At 39.3% G+C, this 25246-nt stretch overlaps 1 protein-coding gene across 1 annotated transcript in view; it reads left to right on the top strand.

Annotated features, from left to right (window-relative positions):
- LAMA3 (laminin subunit alpha 3) overlaps positions 1-25246 on the top strand; it is a 263227-nt gene that overhangs the window by 124880 nt on the left and 113101 nt on the right. Inside the window, exons 16-21 of the mRNA XM_073897993.1 lie at positions 2478-2634; positions 7184-7316; positions 9167-9309; positions 11596-11693; positions 12402-12555; positions 22651-22811. Of these exons, the coding sequence (XP_073754094.1) occupies positions 2478-2634; positions 7184-7316; positions 9167-9309; positions 11596-11693; positions 12402-12555; positions 22651-22811 (846 nt within the window). The remainder of the gene's footprint in view (positions 1-2477; positions 2635-7183; positions 7317-9166; positions 9310-11595; positions 11694-12401; positions 12556-22650; positions 22812-25246) is intronic.

Below are 25246 nucleotides of genomic sequence, written 5' to 3'. Positions count from 1 at the left end.
TTGTGGTCAGAAAGGGTGCATGGTATGACTTCAATCTTTTTGAATTTGTTGAGACTAGTTTTGTGGCCTGATATATGATCTATTCTGGAGACTGTTCTGTGTGCACTCGAAAAGAATGTGTATTCTGTTGTTTTAGGGTGGAATGTTCTGAATATGTCTGTTAGATCAATATAGATTTTTTTTGAAACCATGATCCATCATAATTTTCTCTCAGGGAAGAAAAAGCTAATTTTTAATATTCTGGCTTTTAATCATAGACTGGAAACTGTGAAGTGCAGCTTCTAAATTGCAAGTATCTTCACTACTTCTGCATTATCAACAGAGTAATAAAGAAATCTTTGGTGTAGTTAAAGTAAATTGTCTGTATTTAGTTAGCATGGCACTTCTCCCCTTTCCCTTGATATTTTCAGCATTTGAATTCTAAAAGTCAGCAACCCAGCTGAGCTCTCTTCAGTCATTTCTAAATGTCAGTCACTGCTGGGCCACATAATAAAGGGTCTGTGAAGGAGGACCCATCTGTGGGTATATTTTCCTGCAGACTAAAAAGGCACATGATGGACCAGAGGAATTTTGTATATAGGTTCAGAAATATTTTCCACCCATGTTTTATCTCTTTCCACCTTCCTGTGGATAAAGTGAGCTTTCCCCCACTTAACCAGCTAAGTTTTTTTCCTCCCACCTATGTAGGGCAATTGGCTATTTTTCAGGTAAAAATAATGCAACCAAATAGGAATTAAATTACCCAGCCTGAGGCAGAAATACTGATTTTTGACATTACAGCCATTACGTACATATGAAATTTAGAACATGTCCTTTGATTTAGTGGTAAATTGTAACGAGGATACAAAGATAGCAAACCAGCGTCAAAGATGCCATATCGCCTTTTCTCCGGGTTGGCAAACCTTTTGTCCTTTTATACTAAATTCCTGCCAAATGTTTGTTTATGATATTATCTGAGCATTGTTCATTTTTCTTACAAGTTTAGAAGGCATTCACTTTGTTTTCTAAATAATTTTTGTGATAATAAATGTAACATATGTCCATCGTAAAGTTTTAATAAGTACTGAAAAGTAAAAGGAAAAAAAGACCGACCTATTCCACCACCCAGAGATAACCCCTTTTAATATTTGTTTGTATATTTTTTCTAGGCTTTTTCTATGAATACAAATTAGTATATTTTCTTCATAAAATTTGTATCCATTTCTTCACATGATATTGCATACATTTTCCATTATCATTAGTCTTCAGAAATATTAATATTAATAGTTCTTATTTTTAAAATTATTTCATAATTGTACTTTTAGATTGTTTCTAAGGTTTCACTATTATAAACATTCTTTTATGTTAATTTTTTTATACTATATATAAAATTGTTCTTTAGAATGTATTCCTGGAAGTTCTGGTCAATGGGTATGAACATTTTTAAGGACCTTTATATATCACTTCCAGAGAAATTGTAAGCCTTTGTAATTCTGCTTGCAGTATTGGGCCATGACCGTTTATTTCCTTTGACTAAATGATCTTTATGGCTTTAAATCCACTAGCTGCTATTAGTTTGTGACTGGATTGTCAAATTTGTCATTTTGAAGAACTTCAGATTCTTTGAATATGAGATGTCACACAAGCGGTGTATCGTATTTTTGATCCTTCTCTGTGATTGCCATTATTAGACTCTTGAAAGGAATCCATCTATAGACCTATAGTTTAAGAAAATACAAGGCAGGGGCCCCTGGGTGGCTCAGTCGTTAAGCATCTGCCTTGGGCTCAGGTCATGATCCCAGGGTCCTGGAATCGAGTCCTGCATCAGGCTCCCTGCTCGGCAGGAAGCCTGCTTCTCCCTCTCCCACTCTCCCTGCTTGTGTTCCTTCTCTCCCTGTCTTTCTCTCTCTGTCAAATAAATAAATAAAATCTTTAAAAAAATTAAAAAAATACAAGGCATAAAAAAGTCATTCTAATGATTAAAAAATATATATAGAGAGAAAAATGTCTCTAACTTGTAAACTTAGCATGTGAAATATTTTATGTCACATTCACTACTGCATATATGGTACTTAGCAACAGTGCCTGGCACATATATATTAATATTTGTATAATGAGTGAATATGAGTACATAAATGAATGAATGAATAAATGAATGAATGGATTTATAGTAAATAACCTGATCTGATTTTGTTAAGTTGTTGGCAACCATTTAGAACATTTAGAATTAAAAGATGCTACCGCTATGGGTTGTGCTAAGTGATTTTCTCATTTTAATTGCTTAGACTGATAGGTGTTGGGTATGTTTTATGTGAATGTTTACATGAATGAAAGCAATAATTTAAAGAAAGAGCAGGGGGGTGGCTCTTTCATTTCTTCTCTTATTGTATTCTGTTGATTGGGTAGGAGTTCTTCTAGAAGTAGCTATTGAGATTGAATATTTGGATTATCAGTGAACCTAACTTGCTGTATCCATGTTTACTTTTTACTTACAAAAGACCTGAAAACAACTACTATTTCCCGGATTTGCATCATATGAAGTATGAGATTGAAGATGGCACCACACCTAATGGAAGAGAACTTCGGTTTGGATATGATCCACTGGAGTTCCCTGAGTTTAGCTGGAGAGGATATGCTCGGATGACCTCGGTACAGGTATGTAGCCAGTAAGAAATTGCTTCATGGCAGGGTAGGGCATATACTGACCCACAACACTCTCAGTGAGTCCCCCCAAAAGGTGAACTGTCCCCAGAACTGACTCCAGGATTCTTTTTCTCCAGACTATGGACGGGGTTTGGGGTAGGATTGGATTTTAACTAATTAGTATATGTATCAGTTTCACAGTTTATTGTTAATTTAATTTGGTCACCAAATCAAACAAAGAAGGGGTTAAAGAAAACTAGTATTTATCTCTAGAGACTTGTTATAAGAAGTTGTTTCCCAAGTGGGATTAGTCTAAATTTTAAAACAAGAGACACTTTTCTTTAAAGACATTTGTAGAGAATAAGAATGAGTAGAATTAAATAATTCCAATGGTGTGTGTGTTGTTGATATTTGACCAGTGCTGGTTTTTTGTTTTTTGTTTTTTTGCTTTTTTAAACCCTGAACTTCTCTATGAATAGAAACTAAGGTAAATGAGGAATTTTAGTGCTATTTAATTTTTCTTTCCTGTATTTCTCCCTTCCTTCCTTCTTCTCTACTGTATCCATCTCTCTTGGCTTTGTGTTGAAATAGTAATGGAATTTACACATTTTCTCGTTACCTTTAGAACTTATGCAATATTTACTAACCAACAATTTCTGTATAGCCATTGAGAAATTTTGTTCTCAGGATTTCTCTTTGAGGTTGGTCTCTTCAAACTATGTTTCTCAGTGGAGAAATTCGGAACAAAAGAGGTAAATTGATGACCAGGGTAACCCAATATTTGTCCGTAGCAGACCCAGGACTAATACTTGTTATGTTTCCTTTAAGTCACCCCTTAGAGAAACAGGGACAGGGTCACAGTTCTCTTGGAGCCATTATTGGTTCTAATGTTGCTTCTTGCCTGACCAGGGTCCCCCATCAGGCTGCTTTCTCAAACAGTACCTGGGATCTTTTTTTTTTTTTAATATACTTATTTATTTGAGAGAGAGAGAGAGAGAGAGAGAGAGAGTGTGAGCAGGGGGAGGAGCAGAGGATGAGGGAGAGGGAATCTCAAGCAGATTCCCCGCTAAGCATGGAACCCAACGCAGGGCTCAATCTCATGACCCTGAGATCAAGTCCTGAGCTGAAACTGAGTCAGATACTTAACTGACTGAGCCACCCTGTCGCCCCAACAGTACCTAGGATCTTAAGACCTCACTGCTTTCTCCTTCTCCCCAATATAAAATTCAGTTTCTTTAGCATTCCAACCTTCATGATTCAGCAAAGGGGCAGTGGAGTCCATTAAGTCATAATAGGATGTGAATGAGAGTCCAGTCAAGGTGGATGCCTTCTCACAGGTGTTTACAGTTTGAAAGAATGACTAGTTAACATAAAGGAAATGAATTTCTTTTTTAAAGATTTTATTTATTTATTTGACAGAGAGAGAGAGAACGAGTGGTGGGGAGGGGCAAAGGGAGAGGGGAGAAGCAGGCTCTCCGCTGAGGAGGGAGCCTGACACGGGGCTTGATCCCAGGACCCTGAGATTATGACCTGAGCCAGAGGCAGACACTCAACCAACTGAGCCACCCAGGTGTCCTGCAAAGGAAATGAATTTCAAATGATGGAGTTTCTCTAAGTATTTTTCAACAACAGAACTTGGTGGTGTCTGTCAAATCACCTCTAACTTTGTTCCTTATACACTTCTGCATTTTTATTTTCCAATATGGAACTAACACTTAGAGATGGATTCTGTCAAGTTAAAAAGCCCACATTGAGTGGAATCTTAGGGTTTTCTATATATGGTATCATGTCATTTGCAAATAGTGAGAATTTTACTTCTTCCTTGCTGATTTGGATGCCTTTTATTCCCTTTTCTTGTCTGATTACTGTGGCTAAGATGTCTAGTACTATGTTGAATAAAAGTGGTGAGAATGGACATCCTTGTCTTATTCTGACCTAAGGGGAAAAGCTCTCAGTTTTTCACCAGTGAATATGATGTTAACTGTTTGTTTTTCATATAAGGCCTTTATTATGTTGAGGTATGTTCCCTGTAAACCTACCTTGGTAAAGGTTTTTATCATGAGTGGATGTTGTACTTTGTCACATGCTTTTTCTGGACCTATTGAAATGATCATATGGTTTTTATCCTTTCTGTTATTGATGTGATATATCACATTGATTGATTCGCAAATACTGAACCACCTTTACATCCCAGGAATAAATCCCACTTGATTGTGATGAATAGCTATTTTAATGTATTGTTGGATTCTGTTTGCTAATATTTTATTGAGGATTTTTGCGTCTATGTTCGTCAGAGATATTGGCCTGCAGTTGTGTGTGTGTGTGTGTGTGTGTGTGTGTGTGTGTGTGTCTAGTTTCTTTACCTGGTTTTGGTATCAGGGTAATGCTGGCTTCATAGAATGAATTTGGAAGCTTTCCTTACTCTTCTGTTTTTTGGAATAGTTTGAGAAGAATGGGTATTAACTCTTCTTGAAATGTTTGGTAGAATTCGCCTGTGAAGCCGTCTGGTTCTAGACTTTTGTTTTTGGGGAGTTTATTTATTACCGATTCAGTTTTATTGCTGGTAATTTGTTCAAAATTTCTATTCCTACTTTCATTTTGGTAAGTTATATGTTTCTAGGAATTTATCCATTTCTTCTAAGCTGTCCAATTTGTTGGCTTACAGGTTTTCATAATATTCTGTTACAACTGTTTGTATTTCTGTGGTGTTTGTTGTTATTTCTCTGCTTTTATTAGTAATTTTGTTCTCTCTCATATTTTTTGAAGAGTCTGGCTAGAGAGTTAATCAATTTTGTTGATCTTTTCAAAAAACCAGCTCCTTGTTTCATTAATCTGTTCTATTGTTTTTGGGGGGCTTTTTTGTTTGTTTAGTTTCTGTATCATTTATTTCTGCTCTGACCTTTATTATTTCCTTCTTTTTGCTGGGTTTGGGTTTTGTTTGTTCTTATTTTAGCATCTTGAGGTGTAAGGTTAGGTTATTCAAGATTTTTCTTGCTTCTTGAGGTAGGCCTGTGTTTCTCTAAACTTCCTTCTTAGAACAGCTTTTGCTGCATCCCAGAGATTTTGGACTTTTGTATTTTCACTTTCCTTTGTCTTCACACAGTATTTCTTCTTTGATTTCTTGAGTGACCCATTCATTGTTTAGTAGCATGTTATTTAACCTCCATGTATTTGTGTTCTTTCCAGATATTTTTCTTGTGGTTGATTTCTAGTTTCATAGTGGTGTGGTCAGAAAAGATGCATGGTATCCCTTCGATCTTTTTTAATTTGTTCAGGCTTGTTTTGTGGCCTGATATGTGATCTATTCTGGAGACTGTTCTGTGTGCACTTGAAAAGAATGTGTATTCTGTTGTTTTAGGATGGAATGTTCTGAACATGTCTATTAAATCCATCCAATCCAGTGTGTCATTCAAAGCCGCTGTTTCCTTGTTGATTTTCTGTTTGAGAGATCTGTCCATCAGTGTAAGTGGGGTGTTAAAGTCCCCTATTATTGTGTTCTTATTGATTATTTCCTTTATGCTTGTTAATAACTTTTATTTATTTGGGTACCCCCATGTTGGGTGCATAAGTATTTATAATTGTTATATCCTTTTGTTGGATTGTCCCCTTTATTATTGGAATGGAATATTATTCAGCCATAAAAAGAATGAAATCTTGCCATTTGTAACAACGTGGATGGATCTAGAGAGTATAATGCTAAGCAAAATAAGACAGAGAACGATAAATACCATATGATTTCACTTACATGTGGAATTTAAGAAACAAAACAAACAAGCGAAGGAAAAGAGAGAGAGAGACAAACTAAGAAGTAGGCTCTTAACTATGGAGAACAAACTGGTGGTTACCAGAGGGGAGGTGGGTGAGGGGGATGGGGGAAGTAGGTGATGGGGTTGAAAGAGTACACTCATCACAATAAAAAAAATAAAATAATTTTTTTTAAACAGCCCACATTCTCTTTGGATAGATACTGAGAACAATTGCATATGACTTAAGCATATTGTAGTTACATCCAGATTTTATCACTAATGTGTTTGGGGTGTTTTAACTTTTGTTTAGCCAACATAGGTTTCTGTGACAAATTAGAATTTTAGGTATGTGAATTGGGCCCTGGAGAGGTCCTTCTACAGGGGTGGTGGTGTCCAATAATACTGTCCTTTCCTTCTCTTCTGCCTTTTTGTTTCTCCCAGCCCATGGTGGTTGCCCCTGTCACTATTGCTTTCCTTAAACTAGTCCAGCTACTATTCATTCTGTCTGCCTGATTCCAGAAGGGCCCAAAGAAGATCTCAGTTGCTGAGGGCACAGGTTTTCACTGTAACTTTAATTATAAGGGTCTTTAATCTATCGTTAGGCCTGCCTATTTCCATCTTCCATAGAGGTAGTTATTTGGTGCTTGCTGAGTGTGAGAGAGTGAGTGAGTGAGTGAGAGAGAGGGAGAGAGAGTGAGTGTGTGTACACATTACAAGTCCACTAGTGAAACCTGAATGGAGTATACTCACTGTTTGGCTAGCATTTCTTTTAGCCAGTTGTCTCTTATACTGTATGACTTTTTGGTATTTTTCAGAATGAAGTGAGGATCATGTTGAATGTGGGGAAGTCAAGTCTCTCTTTGTTTTGTGTTATTCTGAAATACATTAACCCTGGAACTGAAGCCGTATCTGGCCGTGTGTCTCTTTATCCATCCTGGGCTGAGGCAGGTAGGTAAATTTTCAAGCCTTTTTTGGATTAAGAAATAATTAGTGAAATATTTTCTCCAATTTCCAGAGTTACCTTCTGAGGAAAGTTGAAGTCTGATGCATAATCTGATGAGGGTGGTGCCCTAGGTGCACTGTCTTTGCTACCTTTTCAATCTGTAAACATTCTGCTTATTCACATTTTGCTGTTAAGTTTATCACTAACTCTTTTTAAAAAATTGATATAACAACCGGTGTGTCTTGGCTGAACCCCAGGGGTTATGATATCCCCACAAAGTAAAGCTAATTTATCACTAATTCATGGTAGAGTGGGTGTCACCTTTGGGGTGGTATCAGACGGAGCTTGGCCTACTGCCCTAAATTTTCCCATTGTTTTCAGGCACCCCAAATAGGTCAAGGAGAAATGGGTGAGGAGAGGAATTTTTAAGGTGAATGCTGTAAAGCATGAAGCCCAAAAAAGCTCCAGAGAGGAACATGCAAACTTCACTGAGGGGTGAAGGATTCCTGAGGGCAGAGGAGAAACCTGTTAGAGGGCAGATCTCATCAGAGCTGAGGCCTGGAAGTCTGTTCTGCAAGAATTAGAGCTTCTACCATTCCTGGCAACAGATTCCAGGAAGCACTAGGAGTCCCACATGGACACAAAATGGTGCCCGTAGAAATCTAATATAAGATCAAAATACAAGCATCTTTGTTCAGCATCCATGGCAAAGTCATTGGGGGCAGTGATGATGCTCCTGAGTTGTGTCAGCCAGGGTGTGAGGCTGGACGATGATGAATAATATGAAGAACTAGCAAGCTTGCCTTATCATATACAAAGTATTTTGGCATTGATTTACTCACAAGACAAGTTTGTGAACTGAGGAGGGTTGAAGAGGAAACAGCTGAGAAGTTTAGTAAATTGCCTAAGTGCACAGCTGGTCTTTGTAGACAAGTTGGAATCTTCTGACCCCAAACTCTTTCTCATAGGCACCAATCCCTCCTAGATGACAGTTTCGTCAGCAGTTTGCTCTCTGTTAACTCAAACAGGTGGAGGACATTGTGGTTTGTTTTCCCGTCCCCTGGGACATCTTTCCTAAGCCCCCACATCTGAGTCGGGGGCCTTCGTTGTGTATTCCTGTGGTAACCTATGCCTCCAAATATGACTATTCACGCTCTGCTGCATTCTCCTGTTGGCTGGCCTGTAATCCCTCACCGTTCCTGTCTCACCATCTGGGAGCAAAGGCCGTGCTGGCTGTGTGCCTGGCCTCCTGTCCTGAACCTAGATCTCATGAATGTTTGTAGAGAAAACGCAAGGATTTGGAGCAAATGTTTCTTCTGAAGGAAAAGGTTCAGGTGGGCTCAGATACAGCCGTTTGGTTTGTTTCTGAACATTCTGTAGGAGGTCCTCTCTGTGTTTCATGCAGAAGAAAACCTTTGCATCCCGAAAACAAACAAACAGAAAACCAGAACTTTTTCTTATGTCAGAACGAACACGTATTCTTCAATAGAAATTAAAAGAATAAAATAATTTAATATCAAATGTAATGAATTGAACACTTACTATGTGCAATGAATTTCTCTAGGCAGTTTACATGTATTAATATACTTAATCACTTAACAAATTTAAGAAGTACTCACAATCCCAGGATACATAATCACTGCTAACATCAATATCTTTCTGGTCTATTTTACACATATGCGATGCAAGTATACAATTAAAAAATATAAAATCAATAAATCTGATCAGTAAGTATGATGAGTAACCACCTTGAACTTTTTCAGATGTAAATTGAATGTTTAAAACTGAATATCCAAAATCCTAACAGTGACTGCTAGACAGGTGCCTTAGGCAGTTCTTTTTTTATTTCTGATAGGTGCTGCTCAAAGCAAAGAAGTCATCTTCCTGCCGAGTAAGGAGCCAGCCTTTGTCACCGTCCCCAGAAATGGTTTGGCAGACCCATTTTCAATTGTACCAGGGACATGGATTGCTTGTATCAAATCAGAGGGAGTCCTTCTGGTAAGAGACCTCCTGCGTGGAGAGTTCTGTGGGATTCTTCCCCTCCACTTAGCATGGTCCCACCCACAGTGACCCACAGTGACCATAAGATATCAAAATCACAGGCAACTCCCTTTTAGATGTAAGAAACTATGGTGACATTTGCCCTCAAATGACAGAGAGGCTGACTTAAAATATCTTTTTTTTTTTTTAAGTATTTGAGAGAGAGAGCGCGAGAAAGAGCACAAAGGGGTGGGGGAGGGAGAAGCAGGCTTCCCGCTGAGTAGGGACCCCGAGGCAGGGCTCAGTCCCAGGACCCCAGGTTCATGACTGGAGCTGAAGGCAGACGCTTAACCGACTGAGCCACCCAGGCGCCCCTAAAATATCTTTTGTATTCTTCAGCCAGCTCATCCCAGACAAAAAAAACCAAACCAACCATAACTCATAATGACTCAAAGATAGCAGAATAAATGCAAAACCTTAATGTGCATGTGTCCCCACCCTTCAAAAGCTTCTTTGGGATTTTTCATTATGAATCAGAAGGACTTCTTTGAAAATCAGCCTCTCTGGGAATTGTGCGGAATGAATCAGAAGAAGCTACGAGAAGAGCAGATCCTAATATCAGTGAAGTTGGTGGTGGCGGAAAGGGAAGGGAGAGCCCGTGCTTCTCTGACATTCCCTCCTTCTACCTCAAATGTAGGCAATAGTCTCCACAAAGATGAACTTGGACAAAGAATCCCGCATCGGGGCAAAGCTCTGTCCCTGCACACTAATAGAATAGCCAGAGAAACTGTGGGGAATTAAGAGATGAAAACTGCTATCTGAGATATTGATATCTTACAAAAAGTCTTCTGAAAATGAAGTCTTTGGCAAAAGCTTGGTTTTGGTCAGAGTGGAAAACAGCAAGCTTTTCCTTCTGGCACAATCCTTTTGATTGGCTATGTTAGCAAATCTTACGCAAGTTCTTTAACTCCAAGCCTGCCTCAGTTGCCTCTTCCTTGTAATAGGGACAATGTTTATCCAGATAGGTCCTTTCCAAATCTGGGATCTTATGAGGGTAATGTGACAGTTTATCCTATTGATCCAGTCCCTATTTTTCTTGCGTCTTCTTGGTAGCAAACTTTGTTGCTTTACAAAAATTTTAGAATTTTTCATAGACATTAGAAATGAGGACAAGGAAAATCCCATTGGTGCCAATAATGAGTACAAAGTTGGATTAATGGGAAGAAGGTCATTATGTTACTCCACAGGCATGGAAGATGCTTGATGACATTTAGTGCAGTTGTATAGCGACTCATATATATGCTTCCATGTTATGATCCCGTTTTCTCTAGAGATATTTTATTGAACACCTCCTATCAACCTTTACTGTTCTAAGATCTATGGAACCATAAAGCAATGAGGAGCTATGGTCCCAACCTAAGGAAACTCAGTAAGCAAACAATCACCACTGTTAAATTAAAGCCCACTGAGGTAGGTAGTGAGACCCCCATGGTAGACCACTGGGCCACCATCTGCTACCTTTCCTCTCCATGCATTTCTCTTCTTCTCCATTATAGACAAATTAAGGGCCCTCACAAGAGAAAAAGCCTTATGGCCGGTGTCTGAGTCTCTTCACAGTTGTGGCAGACATCCCCCCTCCTTCCCTCCGCACACAGCCAATGGTGCCAACATTCCTCTGAAGCTGTCAAACCATCAGCGTCTCAGAAACCTGGAGCTCTGCTCTTTCCTGAAGAGCTGTTTAGCTGGATTTACGCTGTGGGCTTCATTTGGCACACTCCATGGAACACATTCTTCTGCTCGTCTCCTAGGACAGGCAGTCAGCCAGTCTCAGCCTGTGATTCACCAGGATCACAAAACATCATTTTTTATACCATGCCAGGCGAGCGTTGCTTTGGTGTGGGAATAAAAAAGCCGAAATGCCCAACCCACAATTCAGAGTTCTGATGTGTGGTGATGAAAGCAACAGGTATTTCAAAGGACCAGATTATCAGCTGATAGTTTATTATCTTTGTTTATTTTTGAATTTATACACAGTCCAGAAGGGAGGGTAAAATTTCCCCGAGTTGTGAATACAAATATGTCCACCTTGAGATGCTTCTCTCAGATGCTTGGAGCCCGCCTGGGACAAGTTGCTTTTGTGTGTTTTGGTGAGTCAGGGGGCAGAACATAGCAGCTGCTGGGGAGAGTTTAACTTAGCGAGCTTCACCTGGTTATTAGTAACCGAGCTGGCATGCTTGACTGTTTTATTACTCAAGAAGGGCCACCGTCATCTGAGTGATTGACCTCTTGGTCTCCATTTCCTAGGACTACCTGGTGCTGCTTCCCAGAGACTACTATGAGGCCCCCTCCCTACAGCTGCCAGTCACCCAGCCGTGTGCCGACTCAGGACCTCCCCAAGAGAAGTTAGTATGGGCAGTGGGGCGTCATCTGGATCCTCTGAATTAGGAACCTTTGGTGCAAGGATTTGAGAGAGGCCTCAGCATCACAACTGCAGCAAGATGCGTTGGATGATTATTTAATTGTGGTCTTTCTCTGAGGCCGTCAACTGTCTTTTTTTTTTTTTTTAAAGATTTTATTTATTTGAGAGAGGGAATGAGAGAGAGAGAGCATGAGAGGGGGGAGGGTCGGAGGGAGAAGCAGACTCCCTGCTGAGTGGGGAGCCCGATGCGGGACTCGATCCCAGGACTCCAGGATCATGACCTGAGCCGAAGGCAGTCACCCAACCGACTGAGCCACCCGGGCGCCCGAGGCCATCAACTGTCTTATATACAAGAATCACAGAGCACTTTGCACCCTGTGGTTGGCATTTAGAGTGAAGTCCACCCTCTAGTATGTGGAAATACCGATGCTTGACCAAGTAATACCCTCAAGGTCGTGCATCTGCTGAGGGGAAGGGCTTAACATAGAATCTGGGTTTATGGACCTTTCCTTTTCTTATTCTTCATGCAGATGACAATTTACTACCTGATTCCTCCAGTAGGCACATGGTAGGAATTTGTTGAAGGAGTGAGGAGTGAATGGAATGGGAAGAGTCCTTTGGGGATTGCACTTTGATGTTGTGTTTTGTTCTCAGTTGTAACTGTTGTATTTTGTTGTTGTTGTTGTTGAAGTTGCTTGCTTTACCAGCATTTGCCAGTGACCCGATTCCCCTGTGCCCTGGCTTGTGAGGCCAGACACTTCCTGCTTGACGGGGAGCCAAGACCCTTGGCAGTGAAGCAGCCCACCCCCGCACACCCAGTCCTGGTGGACCTCAGTGGGAGAGAGGTGGGGCAGCCTTTTATTTACTGTCAAAGCTATTACTACCTCCCCGTCTGTGTCTGCTGAAAACCCTTGGCTGCAGTTGCTTCTCAAATTCAGGGGAACCTGGAAGAATTTCTCAGAGGTGTTAATTATAGGTGTACTGAGTTCTCTGATCCAGGTTGTGGCTGGGCGGTACGCCACACGGAGCATAGTAAGGTTCATCTTTGAACACTTTCTAGACAGGGCAGGGAATGTGGGCAATCACAGAAGCCTCTCCTTTTTATTCCCTAGACTTATAAGGGTGTGTCTTGCTCTACCTGATCTGGGGCAAGATCTTTCTAAATGGCCTCCAGAAACTACACAGCTTACCCTAAAAGGATGCAATGCTCACTGACTGTTCATCCCCTCAGGCAAGCAGTTTGTAAGGGCTGATTTCTTGGAGCTCAGAATCTGGAACTGCTGCATCCCAATGCACCTCCCTCGTAGCTTAGAGGACAGGTTACTACAGGTTTGGACATTGCTTTTCTTCCCTGAGTTTTGTAAGCCTCAAAACAATCTAAGACTCTACTGACTTAAGATTTGGGTTAGAAATCCTGTGTATCAACACTAAGAACACACAGTGCAACACCTCAAAAAAAAAGACACCGAAAAAAAACCTTCCTTTACTATATTTCCATTCCTGACTTTTTACAGCATTCTCTGTTTTGTACCTTTGAGGCCAATGTTCATGCTTAAATGTGTAGGCTGATAACATATATGGTATTAATTCTCACTGAATAGATGTGTACCTTTTTGTAAACTATATTACTCACATTTCCAGGGTAGCTATTATAGGATTTTAAGGATATTTCTTTAGTCTTCATTTCATTTTTTTATTTGAGTTTTTGTTTTGCAAAAAAATATGCATATGTATACTTGTTGTAACAAGTGAAGCAATACAGATATGCATAAAGAAAAACTAATGATCTCATTTCCACTCCATTCTAACAGTCTTCTGTATCCCTCCCAACCCATGCTGTGTATATACACACACATGCATATACATACATAAATATGCACATACACATACAGCGTGTGTGTGTTCCCCAGATAGCAGGGGGGTGCTGTTGAGAAGGGCCAACCTCCAGGGAATGATGCTGATGACTCATCAGGAAGTGTCCTTGCCTCTGATTTAGCCCAGAGCCACAGCACTGAGTTGTTGGGCAGGGCCATATTTGCATGATGCATAAAACTAAGCCCTGAGCTGTCCAGTTTTATTTAACAGTCTGTTTTACCATTTTATCTAAATGCTTACAGACTTGTGCTGTCTAGTACAGCAGTGACTAGCCCATGTGCCTATATATAAATTTAAATTAATTAAAGCTAAGTAGAGCTAAACATCCAGTTCCTCAATTGCACTAGCCACATTTCAAGTGCTCAATAATCACATATGTCTAGTGGCCACCTTATTGGAAAACACAGATTATAGGATTTTTTTTTTTTTTGCTATCACAGAAAGTTCTATTGGACAGTGCTATAATAGATCATTGTGCTAAAATTCAAAGACTAATGGCTTTAGAAGAGGTCTTAGAAATCATTTGATTTCCCTTCCTGTTTAGGAATCCTTTCTAAATTATCCTTATTAAACATTCATTTAGCCTCTACTGAATACTTAAATTGATGGAGGAGTCACTTCTTCTAGAGGTAGACTAACTTTTGGTCATCATTAGCCACCTGGAGCAATGCAGAGTAATCCCTCCTCTGGAAACCATGTGTGGTGTGATGGTCAAGATAGTTCTGGAGTGAAACTGCCTGCCTTCATGTCTTGGGTCATCAGTAACTAGCGGTAAAATCTCTCTAGGTCTGAATTTACTAGAATACAAACTGGGGATATATAAATGGGGGTATACAAAAGTAGCTACCCCATGGGTACTATTAAATAAATAATCCATGAGGGGCTCTTGTTGTGATCAAGTGATCACTTACTAACCATTAGCCATACTGCTATTATGTGTTCTAGTCACACCATGGGCTGAAAGAGCAACCCACTAAGTCTAGCTCATATGAACAGTTTTTCCTTTTCTAGGATACAGGGAGGTCTGGCAGAATTTCAAGGGCAGGAACTGAGTACATTCAGGTCTCCTAGGAATCTTCGAGGGACAGAGCTACCTGGCTCTCACAGCCTTCCCTTCTCTCCATGTGTTTGCCTGTTCCCCTCTCCTTCTATTAAATGGCCTCCTTTGTTTACTCATAGCTCTTTGTCTCACACATATACCATGAAGGCTGCTCTGGTCCCATTTCTTTGTTAACTCCTAGCTCGGGCACTTACTGCCACCTGAGTCTCCCTTCTTTTCTCTTTCTGAGAAAGAGAAAGATCATTTCTGAGAAAGAGACAGCTCATCTTTTAAAGTCAGATCACACTGTTGTACACCAGGGAAGCCTCTGTCTCTTGTAAACAAATTTATAGCTATATATTTTTTTATATCTCAATTTTATCATCTCTGTTTTACAATGTGATTTTAATCCATTTATATTTATTGTGATTTCAGACATATTTGGACTTATTTTTATCATCTTATTTATTTTATTAGCTTTTTTAAATTCAATTTAATTAACATATACTGTATTATTAGTTTCAGAGGTAGAATTTAGTGATTCATCAGTTGCATGCAACACCCAGTTCTCATTCCATCAAGTACCCTCCTTAATGCCCATCACCCCGTGATCCCATCCCTCACCCCACCCCCTCCAGCAACCCTGTTTTCCTATTGTTTAGAGTCTCTTATAGTTTGCCTCCCTCTGTTTTCATCTTATTTTATTTTTCCTTCCCTTCCCCTATGTTCATCTGTTTCTTAAATTCCACATATGAGTGAAATCATACGGTATTTGTCTTTCTCTGACTGACTTATTTTGCTTAACATAATACCCTCTAGTTCCATCCATGTCGTTACAAATGGCAAGATTTCATTCTTTTTGAAGTAATATTCTGAGTAATATTCCATTACACACACACACACACACACACACACACACCCCACATCTTCTTTATTCATTCATCTGTTGATAGACATTTGGGCTTCTCCCATATTTAGGCTATTGTGGACATTGCTGTTATAAACACTGGGGTGCATGTGCCCCTTCGAATCATATGTTTATATCCTTTGGATAAATACCTAGTAGTGCAATTGCCAGTTTGTAGAGTAGCTCTATTTTTAACTTTTTGAGGAAACTCCATACTGTTTTCCAAAGTGGCTATACCTGTTTACTTGCTTTTAATTTACCTTCTTAAAACTAATTTTCCTACTTCTGTTTTGTTGTTGTTGTTGTTGTGTTTTTGTTTTATTTTTAAATAAGCTGTAGGCCCAACATGGGGCTTGAACTCATGAACCTGAGATTAAGAGTAGCATGCACTACTGACTGAGCCAGCCAGGTGCCCCTACTTCTGTTTGATTGAGACAGTTTTCTCTGTCTTTTCCTTGTTTGATAGGTATAGATTGTTTTCTGATATTTTAGTGATTACCCTTAATATTTTAACATATGCTCTTAAATATATATTTTCCAGAAAAGTCTAAAGTTATTCAGTAATTCTGATCTCTTCTTTTACAAAAAGCAGACTTTAGAATTCTTACTTACCAATTGTAAACCAGTCTCCAACTTGTTGTCCAGAAATTTAATTTTTTCGCTTTCCCCAGACTTTCAGATAGATTGTTAAGTTTCATCTTAATTCAAATACACCACATACCATCCCTCCCTCTCTTCTCCTTTGCTTTCTTCCTTTTTCTCTTCTCCACTTCTTCATGGAGATATCCCTCCTGGAATCTTTCATCTCTCTTCTTTACCCTGGAATATAGTCTCTGGGCTTGAGGTACAGCCATTTCCTGAAATTTTTCACCACCACACCCACCATCTTAAATATTCTCTTTTTAACCTTTGTTGTATTGAATCTTCTTTTTTCTGACTATTGGAACTTTCTTTTTTTTTTTTCCTTCCTCATTTTGGTAGATTTGGAGATTATATCCTCCAGAGGCTTCCTGTGAAAGGTCACATAGGAGCTGCTTTCTGTTGTTGTTGTTGAGAACTTGCATATCTGAAATTATCTTTATTTTACTCTCAATCTTGATTTTTTACTTGGTTAGATATAGGATTTTAGATTAGAAATCATTTCTCCCCAGAATTTGATAATGTTTCCTCATTGACTTCTAGCTTCAAGTCCTGTTCCTGAGAAGTTACATTGTGGTTCTCAATGCTTTGACTGCAATCTGGTTTTCCTTTCTCAAAGCTTTTGAGGTCATTTCTTTATTTCTTGTGTTCTGAAATTTCACAAGGATGTGCCTTGATATAGATAATGTTTTGGCCAGTGTGCTGGGCTCTCAGCCTTTTAGCCTGGAAACTTCTATCCATCATTCTGGGAAACTTTCTTGAGTTATTTCTTTGATAATTTATTTCTTTATCTTTAATCAATATTTACAATCTCTTGATCTTGTTTTATGCTTTGGGAGATTTCTTCAATCTTTTCTTCCAATCCTCACCCCAGCTCTGCTCATACAGACACTTAGGTTTCAGCTTTCGCTGGTCTAATTAGTTGACATTCATCTGCTTTCCAGCTTCCAAAATTTTGTTGATTTCTCTGGTCTATTGGGTTTTTATTCCTCTTTCCTATTCTCTTCTTCTTTGTGGGTTTATGATTTAAAAAAAAACCTGACTCTAATTTTTGCAGAGTTCTGAGAGGGAAGATCAATAAATATAAGTGTTTAATCCATTATGTTTAACCAGAAATCCTAAGATGGACGGACTTTTATTTGTGACATTCTAAAGTTTCATTATGATATGCTTAGGTGTAGATTTATTTTTATTTATTTATTTCGTCCTCAGGTACACTTTCAGAATGAAGATTCATATCTTTCACCCTGGGAAATTCTCATTATGTTATCACTTCAAGTATAATTTTGCTGCCATTCCTTACATTCTTCTTTTCTGGAAATCAGACTGGATGAATGTTGGAGCCTCACAATCTCTAAACTGCTCTTTCACATTTTTATATCTCTTTGGATCTTTGTGCTACTTTGTGGGTGAATTCCTCAAGACTTCCTTAGGATGCATGAATATTTCACTATCTCCAATCTAGATTTTATCTAGCCTATTGATTCAGTTTAATTTATACTGTTAATCTCAAAGATTTCTAATTGGCTCTTACTCATATTTACTTTTCCTTGTTTTTTTTGTCAATTTAGTTTCATAGCTTTATTTACTTTTTAAAGACATTCCTCTTTCATTTATATTTTTGAGTATCTTAATGCCCTTGGAGACAGGTATGTTTCAGAATTCAGAATTTTTAAGATTCTGTGCACACACACACACACCATCTCCAGGGGGGTCCTGGCCAACACGCTATAACCAAACATGTTAATATTTCCCCAATGAAAAGCATGAGTAGGCGCTGCAAGAGAAATACATGAAGACTGTGTACATGGACTTAATTCAAGTCACATTTTGCCACCAAGTGATAATTGGTTAGGTGAGATTAGGTTTTGCCACCAGAGAAGATCCAAAATAATTTCCTTTTCCAAGTTTGAAGATTTCAGGTTAGGGACCAGTATAATCATTTTAAAGTCTTTATCAGACTGTCCCATAAAATTCATTTTATCTGAAGTAAACTCATCTTCTGATTGCTGATATTGTTGCCTGTTTCTAACATTAGATTTCTTCATGTGTTTTGGAGGCTTATCTTGTTTGCAGGCTTATTGGCTTATTTTGAATGGAAGGTTTTTATCCTCTCCCTTTTTCTTTATACCCATCTCAGCCTTGTAGTTTTGCAATGTCTTAACAGTCCTCTGGACCATTAGCTCAGAGGCAAGCATTAAAACGTGCCACTTCTACTGTTGTGATATTAGTGTTAGCACAGATTCAGATGCTGAGTCAGTGGGTGGCTTAAATCAGTTCTTGGTCATGAGACTACATCTTTGATATTTGATTCCCAAATTCTGCAGCTTCTTATAACGCTGAAATCTAAGTGGCAGATTGTCAGCAACTTTTTCAGCTTTTCATGATTTGAGGGAACACTTATCTTTGTCTTAAAAAAATGAGCCTGGATCTGACCACTGTCTCATATGAGTCATCTCTAGTTTTCTTTACTCTGCATGAGCCGAACTGCTGACCAAAACAACGTGCTTCCAGACTTGGAGGACAACAGGCCCCTGACTTCAGCCCCCATACGTTTTGAGTTTTTCTTTTACTTATATTCCATCACTTTTAATCTCAAACATATCTTTTTGTTTTCTTTTTAAAACATTTTATCCATAGTTGCTGTCTCTTGGAGCAGAAGGGGTGCAAAAAAAGTGAATTCACTGTGCCATCTGACCTGGAAGTCACTGTCACCTTTTAAAGATGTTAAATTCTATTCTCTTTTTTAATAAAACCCTCCTTTCCCTTCCCACATTCCCTCAGCCATAACGCTTCCCTCCTTCACAACCAGACTTCTCCAAAGAATTAGATAATTCTATACTGTTTCTAATTCTTTCACTTCCATTCACACCTCAACCCACACCAGTCTGGCTGGCTTGCTTCCTCCCACCCTCCCACCTTCCCTCCCTCCCTCCCTCCGTCCCTCCCTCCCTTCCTTCCTTCCTTCCTTCCTTCCTTCCTTCCTTCCTTCCTTCCTTCCTTCCTTCTTTCCTTCCCTCCTTCCCTCCCTCCCTCCCTCCCTCCTTCCTTCCTCCCTTCCATCTTTTCTTTCTTTCCCAGCGTTTCCAATGATGTTCTTGTCACTAAATCCAGTGGATATTTTTCATTCCTCACCTATTCATCTACTCAACTTCTCAGCAGCTTTCAATACTTGTTGAATACCCGTTACATCTTAAAATGCTCTTTTACTTTGTTTTCCATAATTTAAGAGTGGTCTGGATCTCTTCCTACCTCTCTGGCTTCTTCCTCAGAATATCATTTACAGGCTCAACCTCTGTTTAGCCATTGAATATTGGAATTTGTTCAGGCTTAGTCTTAGCCTTTGTCTTTTTACCTTATATTCTCTCCCTAAGCAGCCTCCTCCGTGCCTGTTGTGTTAGATACCAACTCTACATAGATAACTACCAAATTGGTGTGTCTAGTCTATACTTGTCCTTTCAGATGCAGAACAGCATAGCCAACTTCCTTCCTGACATTACCTCTTAGGTGTCTCAGAGGGATCTCAAATTACATTTCAGTGTCCCTACCTAAGTAAATGCTACCACCATCCATCAAATTGTATAAATCAGAATCCTTAGGGTCATCCATGACTTCTTCTGTTCCCTCCCTCACCAAAGGCAACCCATCTCTGAATCTACATCCCAAACTTTTCTTAAATGTCTCTACTTCTCTCCATGTATCTTTCTTGCCTAATAAATGATCATCTTTCATAAGGATCTCTGTAGTAACCTCTTAATTAGCTCATTCACACTGGCTCTTGCCCACTGAATCTCACAATCTTGACTCCATACAATTGTCAGCATACTCATGTTGGTAGAAATATCTAATCATCACTGACCCTCTCACTCCATCCTAATTCATACATAATTGGAAAATTTCAATAACATATTATTGCTGTTAGAAGAGAGACAAAAGATTTTAATGGTCTCTAAGGCTACCCCTCTTACCTCCCAGTTTTATCATAGCTCTTCTTGCTCTCTGTTCCTCGCCACTGTGGCCTGCCTTCAGTCTCTTGGTCTTACATATTGCTACCCTACAGCACTGTATGTCATAGGGTAACCTCCTACTGCAGGATGTTCCCTCTGCCTGAATGCTCCTCCCTCCCCTTGGGGCCTGGCTATCTGTTCCTTGTCCTCAAGCACTCAACTAAGTTGTTGCTTCTTCAGGAAGTCTCCCCCCTTCCGTAGTCTTCCTGACCAGCTCAGGCAGCCCCCTGAGCACCTAGTCAGAACATTTGTCATACATATAATTTCACATTGTGTTGGTCTGATTTTCTAAGTATTTGATTAAAGTCTGTCTGAGGATAGAGACCAGGTCTGTATTGTTTCCCATTGTATGCCCATCAGGTGAGCTGGCATAGGGTAGGTGTTTAATAAGTATAGGTTGACCAAATCATTTTGAAGACTCATTTTGACATCAGATATGTTCACCAGCCCTCTTAGCTTTGTGTAAGCATCAGATTTGATATGCCCACCTTTTATGTCTTCATTTGAAACACTCATAACTAGGTGAGGGCTGTTCTATGCCATAAAACTGGAAGGATCCTTCCAGTTTGACACTGGTTCTGATGAAGTTTCCTTTTACTAAGATAAATCACTTATAACAAACAGCAAATAATAAAATTTCTATTTGCCATGATTTGTCTTTATCTGAGTTTCCCAAAACCTACTTTTACCAACAGATGTATTCAAAAGCCTTCCTACAAGTCTTCCAAAAAATCAATCTATAGGACTCAGAGTGGAAAGAACAATAGAAATTTATAATAGAGTGCTGTGATAAAACTGGCAGCCAATAATAACTTCTGGAAGAGAAGTGAATACATCATTGGCCTGTGTGGGCTTTATGGTGGGTGAAGACAGACAAACCGTTGTTTGGAGATGCCCAGGGGAGAAATGCTGGTAATAACCTCCACACATGGACCAATATTTCACTTTGTAACAGAGTGGAAAAGTGGTGTGGATAATCCATTTTTTTTTTTATCCCTGAGGGAAGTCTTTCTATTATATAAGTGATAGAAAAATCACTGTGGAAAATATTAGTTGTGTGGCTCAGGGCTGTGCAGAGAGAACAGTAAATGTGAATTTCCTGAAGGCAAGGGGCAGGAGGATTTTAATTAAGTGTGGTAAAGCTTGGCTGAGCCTGAGCTTACAGACTGAAGGGGGTTAAACTGCTACCGAATGTAGTTCTAATATTGGCTCAGACATTCAATATGCACATATACTTTGACTCAGCAATTCTACTTCTAGGAATCTTACAGAAATACTAGCCTAAGGATGTGCATATATATGATGATATATATATATATCATATAGCTTTATATGTTATAGGGAAAATTAGGGACATCCTAAGTGTCCATCAGTTGGGGATTAGTTAAATCATTTTATGCTCATAATATATGGAACGGTAGGAAGCCATTAGGAAAATGAAGTTTATCTGCTTGTGCTGCTATAAACAGAAAATATTGTTGAGTAAAAAAAAAACAAGTCATGGCAAAAGGCAATAATCACAATTATAATCATCGGAGTATGTAGTGTTTATGTAGTGTTTGTGACATGCCAAATACACTTCTAAGAGTCCTTCATATATTAATTCATTTAATCCTCATAATAACTTGAGGTGGATACTGTTGTTATCTTCATTTGGACACTGGAGGATACTGAGGCATATAGACATTAAGTAACTTGCTCAAAGTCACACAGCTGGAGGCAGTATGATTCCAGACTCCAAGCTCCTAACCAGGTGTGGGCAATTTTTTTTTTTTTTTTTTTTTGGTAAAAGGCCAGATAGTAAATATTTTTGGCTTTGAGAGTCGTATGGACTCTGTCGGAGCTACTCAGCTCTGCCATGATGGCACAAAAGCATCCATGATTGCTTATTGTGAGTTTTCTAAAAAAAAAAAAAAAAATACATTCGTGTACATTTTCAGACATGGACAATGGTTTGGAAGTATGAAAACCAAACTATTATTAGTTATTGTCCCAGGAGTGGGGTGCATGTATCACTTCTCATTATCTGCATACACAAAATTTTAAGTTCATTTTTTAAATTGAAGAACAGCAGAAGAGCCTCAAGGCATACTTCTGTTCCTCTTATCACCCATTGGAGATTCTTTTTTACCTCAAGTTTTAAGAGTGTCTTTTGCCTTGAGAAACAAGGAAAATATATGGGTGAAAGGAGTAGAAGCCCCTATGATTAGGGTTGCCAGATTTAGAAAATAAAACTACGAATGCTCCATTTAAATTTGAATTGCAGATAAATAATAGTTATGTGTTGCTTACTGCATTTCAAATTTAATGACACATCCTGTATTTTATCTGGCATTCCTAGCTAGAGGACCATGTTCCTTACTATGATAACATATAAAACTATTTCCTGGTGTCTGCTTAGCCCTGGTTTCACTGTCGCCTATGTAAATGCATCCAGTACATTTCATGTCCATGTGCTCGGGTTCTCTCACAGGTGGACCTGCACCTGCGGCTGCAGGTCCCGCAGGTTGGTAACTACGTGGTCGTGGTCGAGTATGCCACGGAGGTAGACCAGCTGTCTGTGGTTGATGTGCACATGGAGAGCCCTGGGTCTGTCCTGGTCAGCCAGGTGAACATCTACAGCTGCAAGTACAGGTAATCAGTCCTGTCATGGGGGATTCCTTTGTACTGGAACAATCCGGAGGTCAGCCTTGGGACCTTTGGTTTTTATCTGGATTGGGAAGTTGTGTCCTTTTTGAGGCCGATCTTGAAAACAAGCAGGAGACTATGCTCTCGGGTGTCACCCCCAGTGTAGTATTGGAAGGCTTCTCTGTGGACATCTTGAAATTGTTGCATTTTCTTGAAAAGCTGTGTGTTCCACTCACCACTTTGGCTCAGATTCCCATGAAGCAACCACAATCCTGGGTCATTCAGGGAACTCAGTGGTCTCACCTCAAATGCTGGGTAGAGCACATGGGCACATGGGAAAGGAGAAAAGACTCTGTCACAACTGCCTTCACAACACGCCCTTTGGAGACTGGGAATACTTAATGTTTGATGATCATCAGGTGAAAAATAATTAACCCTGATTGCTGTATTTAAAAATTCACCCTGATTCAGTTACTCTTTTCTAAGAACTTTGACAAAGATTTTAAAAATTGTTTTCTTTTCATACTATTTCAAGATCTATGCAAATGTCCAGAATATGCAAGGGGTGTTTTCAACATGAAATTAATTGTGTAATAAATGGCACTGGGAGTCAGTCTCTTCAGACAGCAGGTGGAGAACTGCAGTGAACCTACCCAGTTCTTGGCCAAGGCCTTAAACAATTTTGTTACCACGACTTGCCTATGACTTTTTGTCAAGCTCCAAATGACCTGAAGTAGTTGGACATTTTTCCTGTTTTGCGAATAAAAGAACTTATGAAAAGAGTTACTTTTAGGAGCTCAGAATGGAAACTTTTATGAGACTTAATGAAATGGTTATTGAATTAACATCATGCTCGCAGCAACCTTAAAAAGGAAACTGTGAGGGCTTCATTTAAGAATCTTTAAAAAAATCTAATCAGCCCTTTTTTCTGGGGTGGTGATTTAAAAAAAAAAACAAAGAATATAATTGCATTTGGACTTTTAATGGGGCAAAAAAGTTCCCCAGAATGTTCTTTCATTACCTGAAAATGTTAGTTTCATCTGTGGATGACATCAGCAACCACTGGAATGTACACTCCCGGGTGGGTGGGTCACCTCACCACCCAAGTCCTGGAGACTGTTGGCCACAGGGCTGGGGCAGGGCTTCTCCAGACCCTGTCCACCCTCTGGTTCCGCCGTCTGACTCCTTCCACCTTCCAGATTATGTCGCTTGATCCCTGCTCCACAGGATACAAGGTGGCGATGGCTAAGGACCCAGGAGGAAACACTCCTAATGTCCCTGGTGGCTCTCTGACCCATCTCAGAAGAGTCTGAGAACATCTAGACCAAGCGGAGGAGTGGTTTCAAAGCTAAAGAAAGAAAGGGCGCCCTTCCAGGATTCCATAAGCCACGAGCTTGGTTTCATGACCTCTGTCTGAATGGCTTTGAGGCAGACAACTGTGCGGTATTCTGTAGATCACTTTGTCTCTGGGCATGACAGCACCAAGTTCTTTACCAGGGACATTAGAATTCCAAGACAGGGTTGTATTAGACTAGGACTCCCTTTTATTTTGTTTTAACTATTTCCAGGAATGTGCCGTGATACTGTTTCACTAGTCTAAAATATTTCTTCCTTCTCTACTTTGGCTGTCATGTGGACAAGTGAAAATGAACAGGCTCTAAGTACTGTAGTCCAAAAATATGGTGCAATTGGAAAATATTTGACCCATAAAAGCCTATTTCAAATGACAGGCCCTTTCAGCATTGCAGCTTCTCCTGCTGAGGGTTGAACCTTTCTTAGCGTTTCTCAAGTGAGTTCTAATGGTGTTATTTAAAAAAATATCCCAACAGAAGAGTAGTGGTGCTAATTAAAATACCACTTTTCAAAACAGTGTTGTGATAAATCTGATCACCCTCTGTAAGAGATGTTCACTCATGATTAAATCAATCCAGTTATTATCATTAGTCTATTCTTAGTAAGAATTTGAAAAGGATATGGATAAAACTAAATCTTAGTGAATCACCTAATATATTTAACTCCCAGGATTATGCTTGAACCAAAAGGAATGCATTTAATTTCACACACACACACACACACACACGTGCACACTCATGTGCTCAAAAGGGAAAAGAAAACAGCTGTTCTTTCAGTTTCTGACTGTGGCTCTTTATATACCATCTCATTTTAATCCTTACCCAAAAGTCATTGCATAAATTATTTCAAATATTTCCCAGAGATGGTCATTTCTTTTAGTTTGCCTCTGAACTAGTTTCCATATTATATTTACAGACAGAAAAGTTGCTACAGGATATGAAATCAGAAACATTCCTCAAAAAATACTTCCTTAATGGGTTAGAGTGTATTCTTTGGTTTCAAACCGTGGCCTTTTAAATGTTCCTGAACTCCGTATTTCTTTTTCTTTCTTTCTTTCTTTCTTTCTTTCTTTCTTTCTTTCTTTCTTT

The sequence above is a fragment of the Callorhinus ursinus genome, unplaced genomic scaffold, assembly GCF_003265705.2.
Source record: "Callorhinus ursinus isolate GAN/ISIS: 27379988/994484 unplaced genomic scaffold, GSC_fseal_2.0 scaffold11, whole genome shotgun sequence".
Taxonomy (NCBI): domain Eukaryota; kingdom Metazoa; phylum Chordata; class Mammalia; order Carnivora; family Otariidae; genus Callorhinus; species Callorhinus ursinus.
This window is presented reverse-complemented; position numbering and strand designations above follow the sequence as displayed.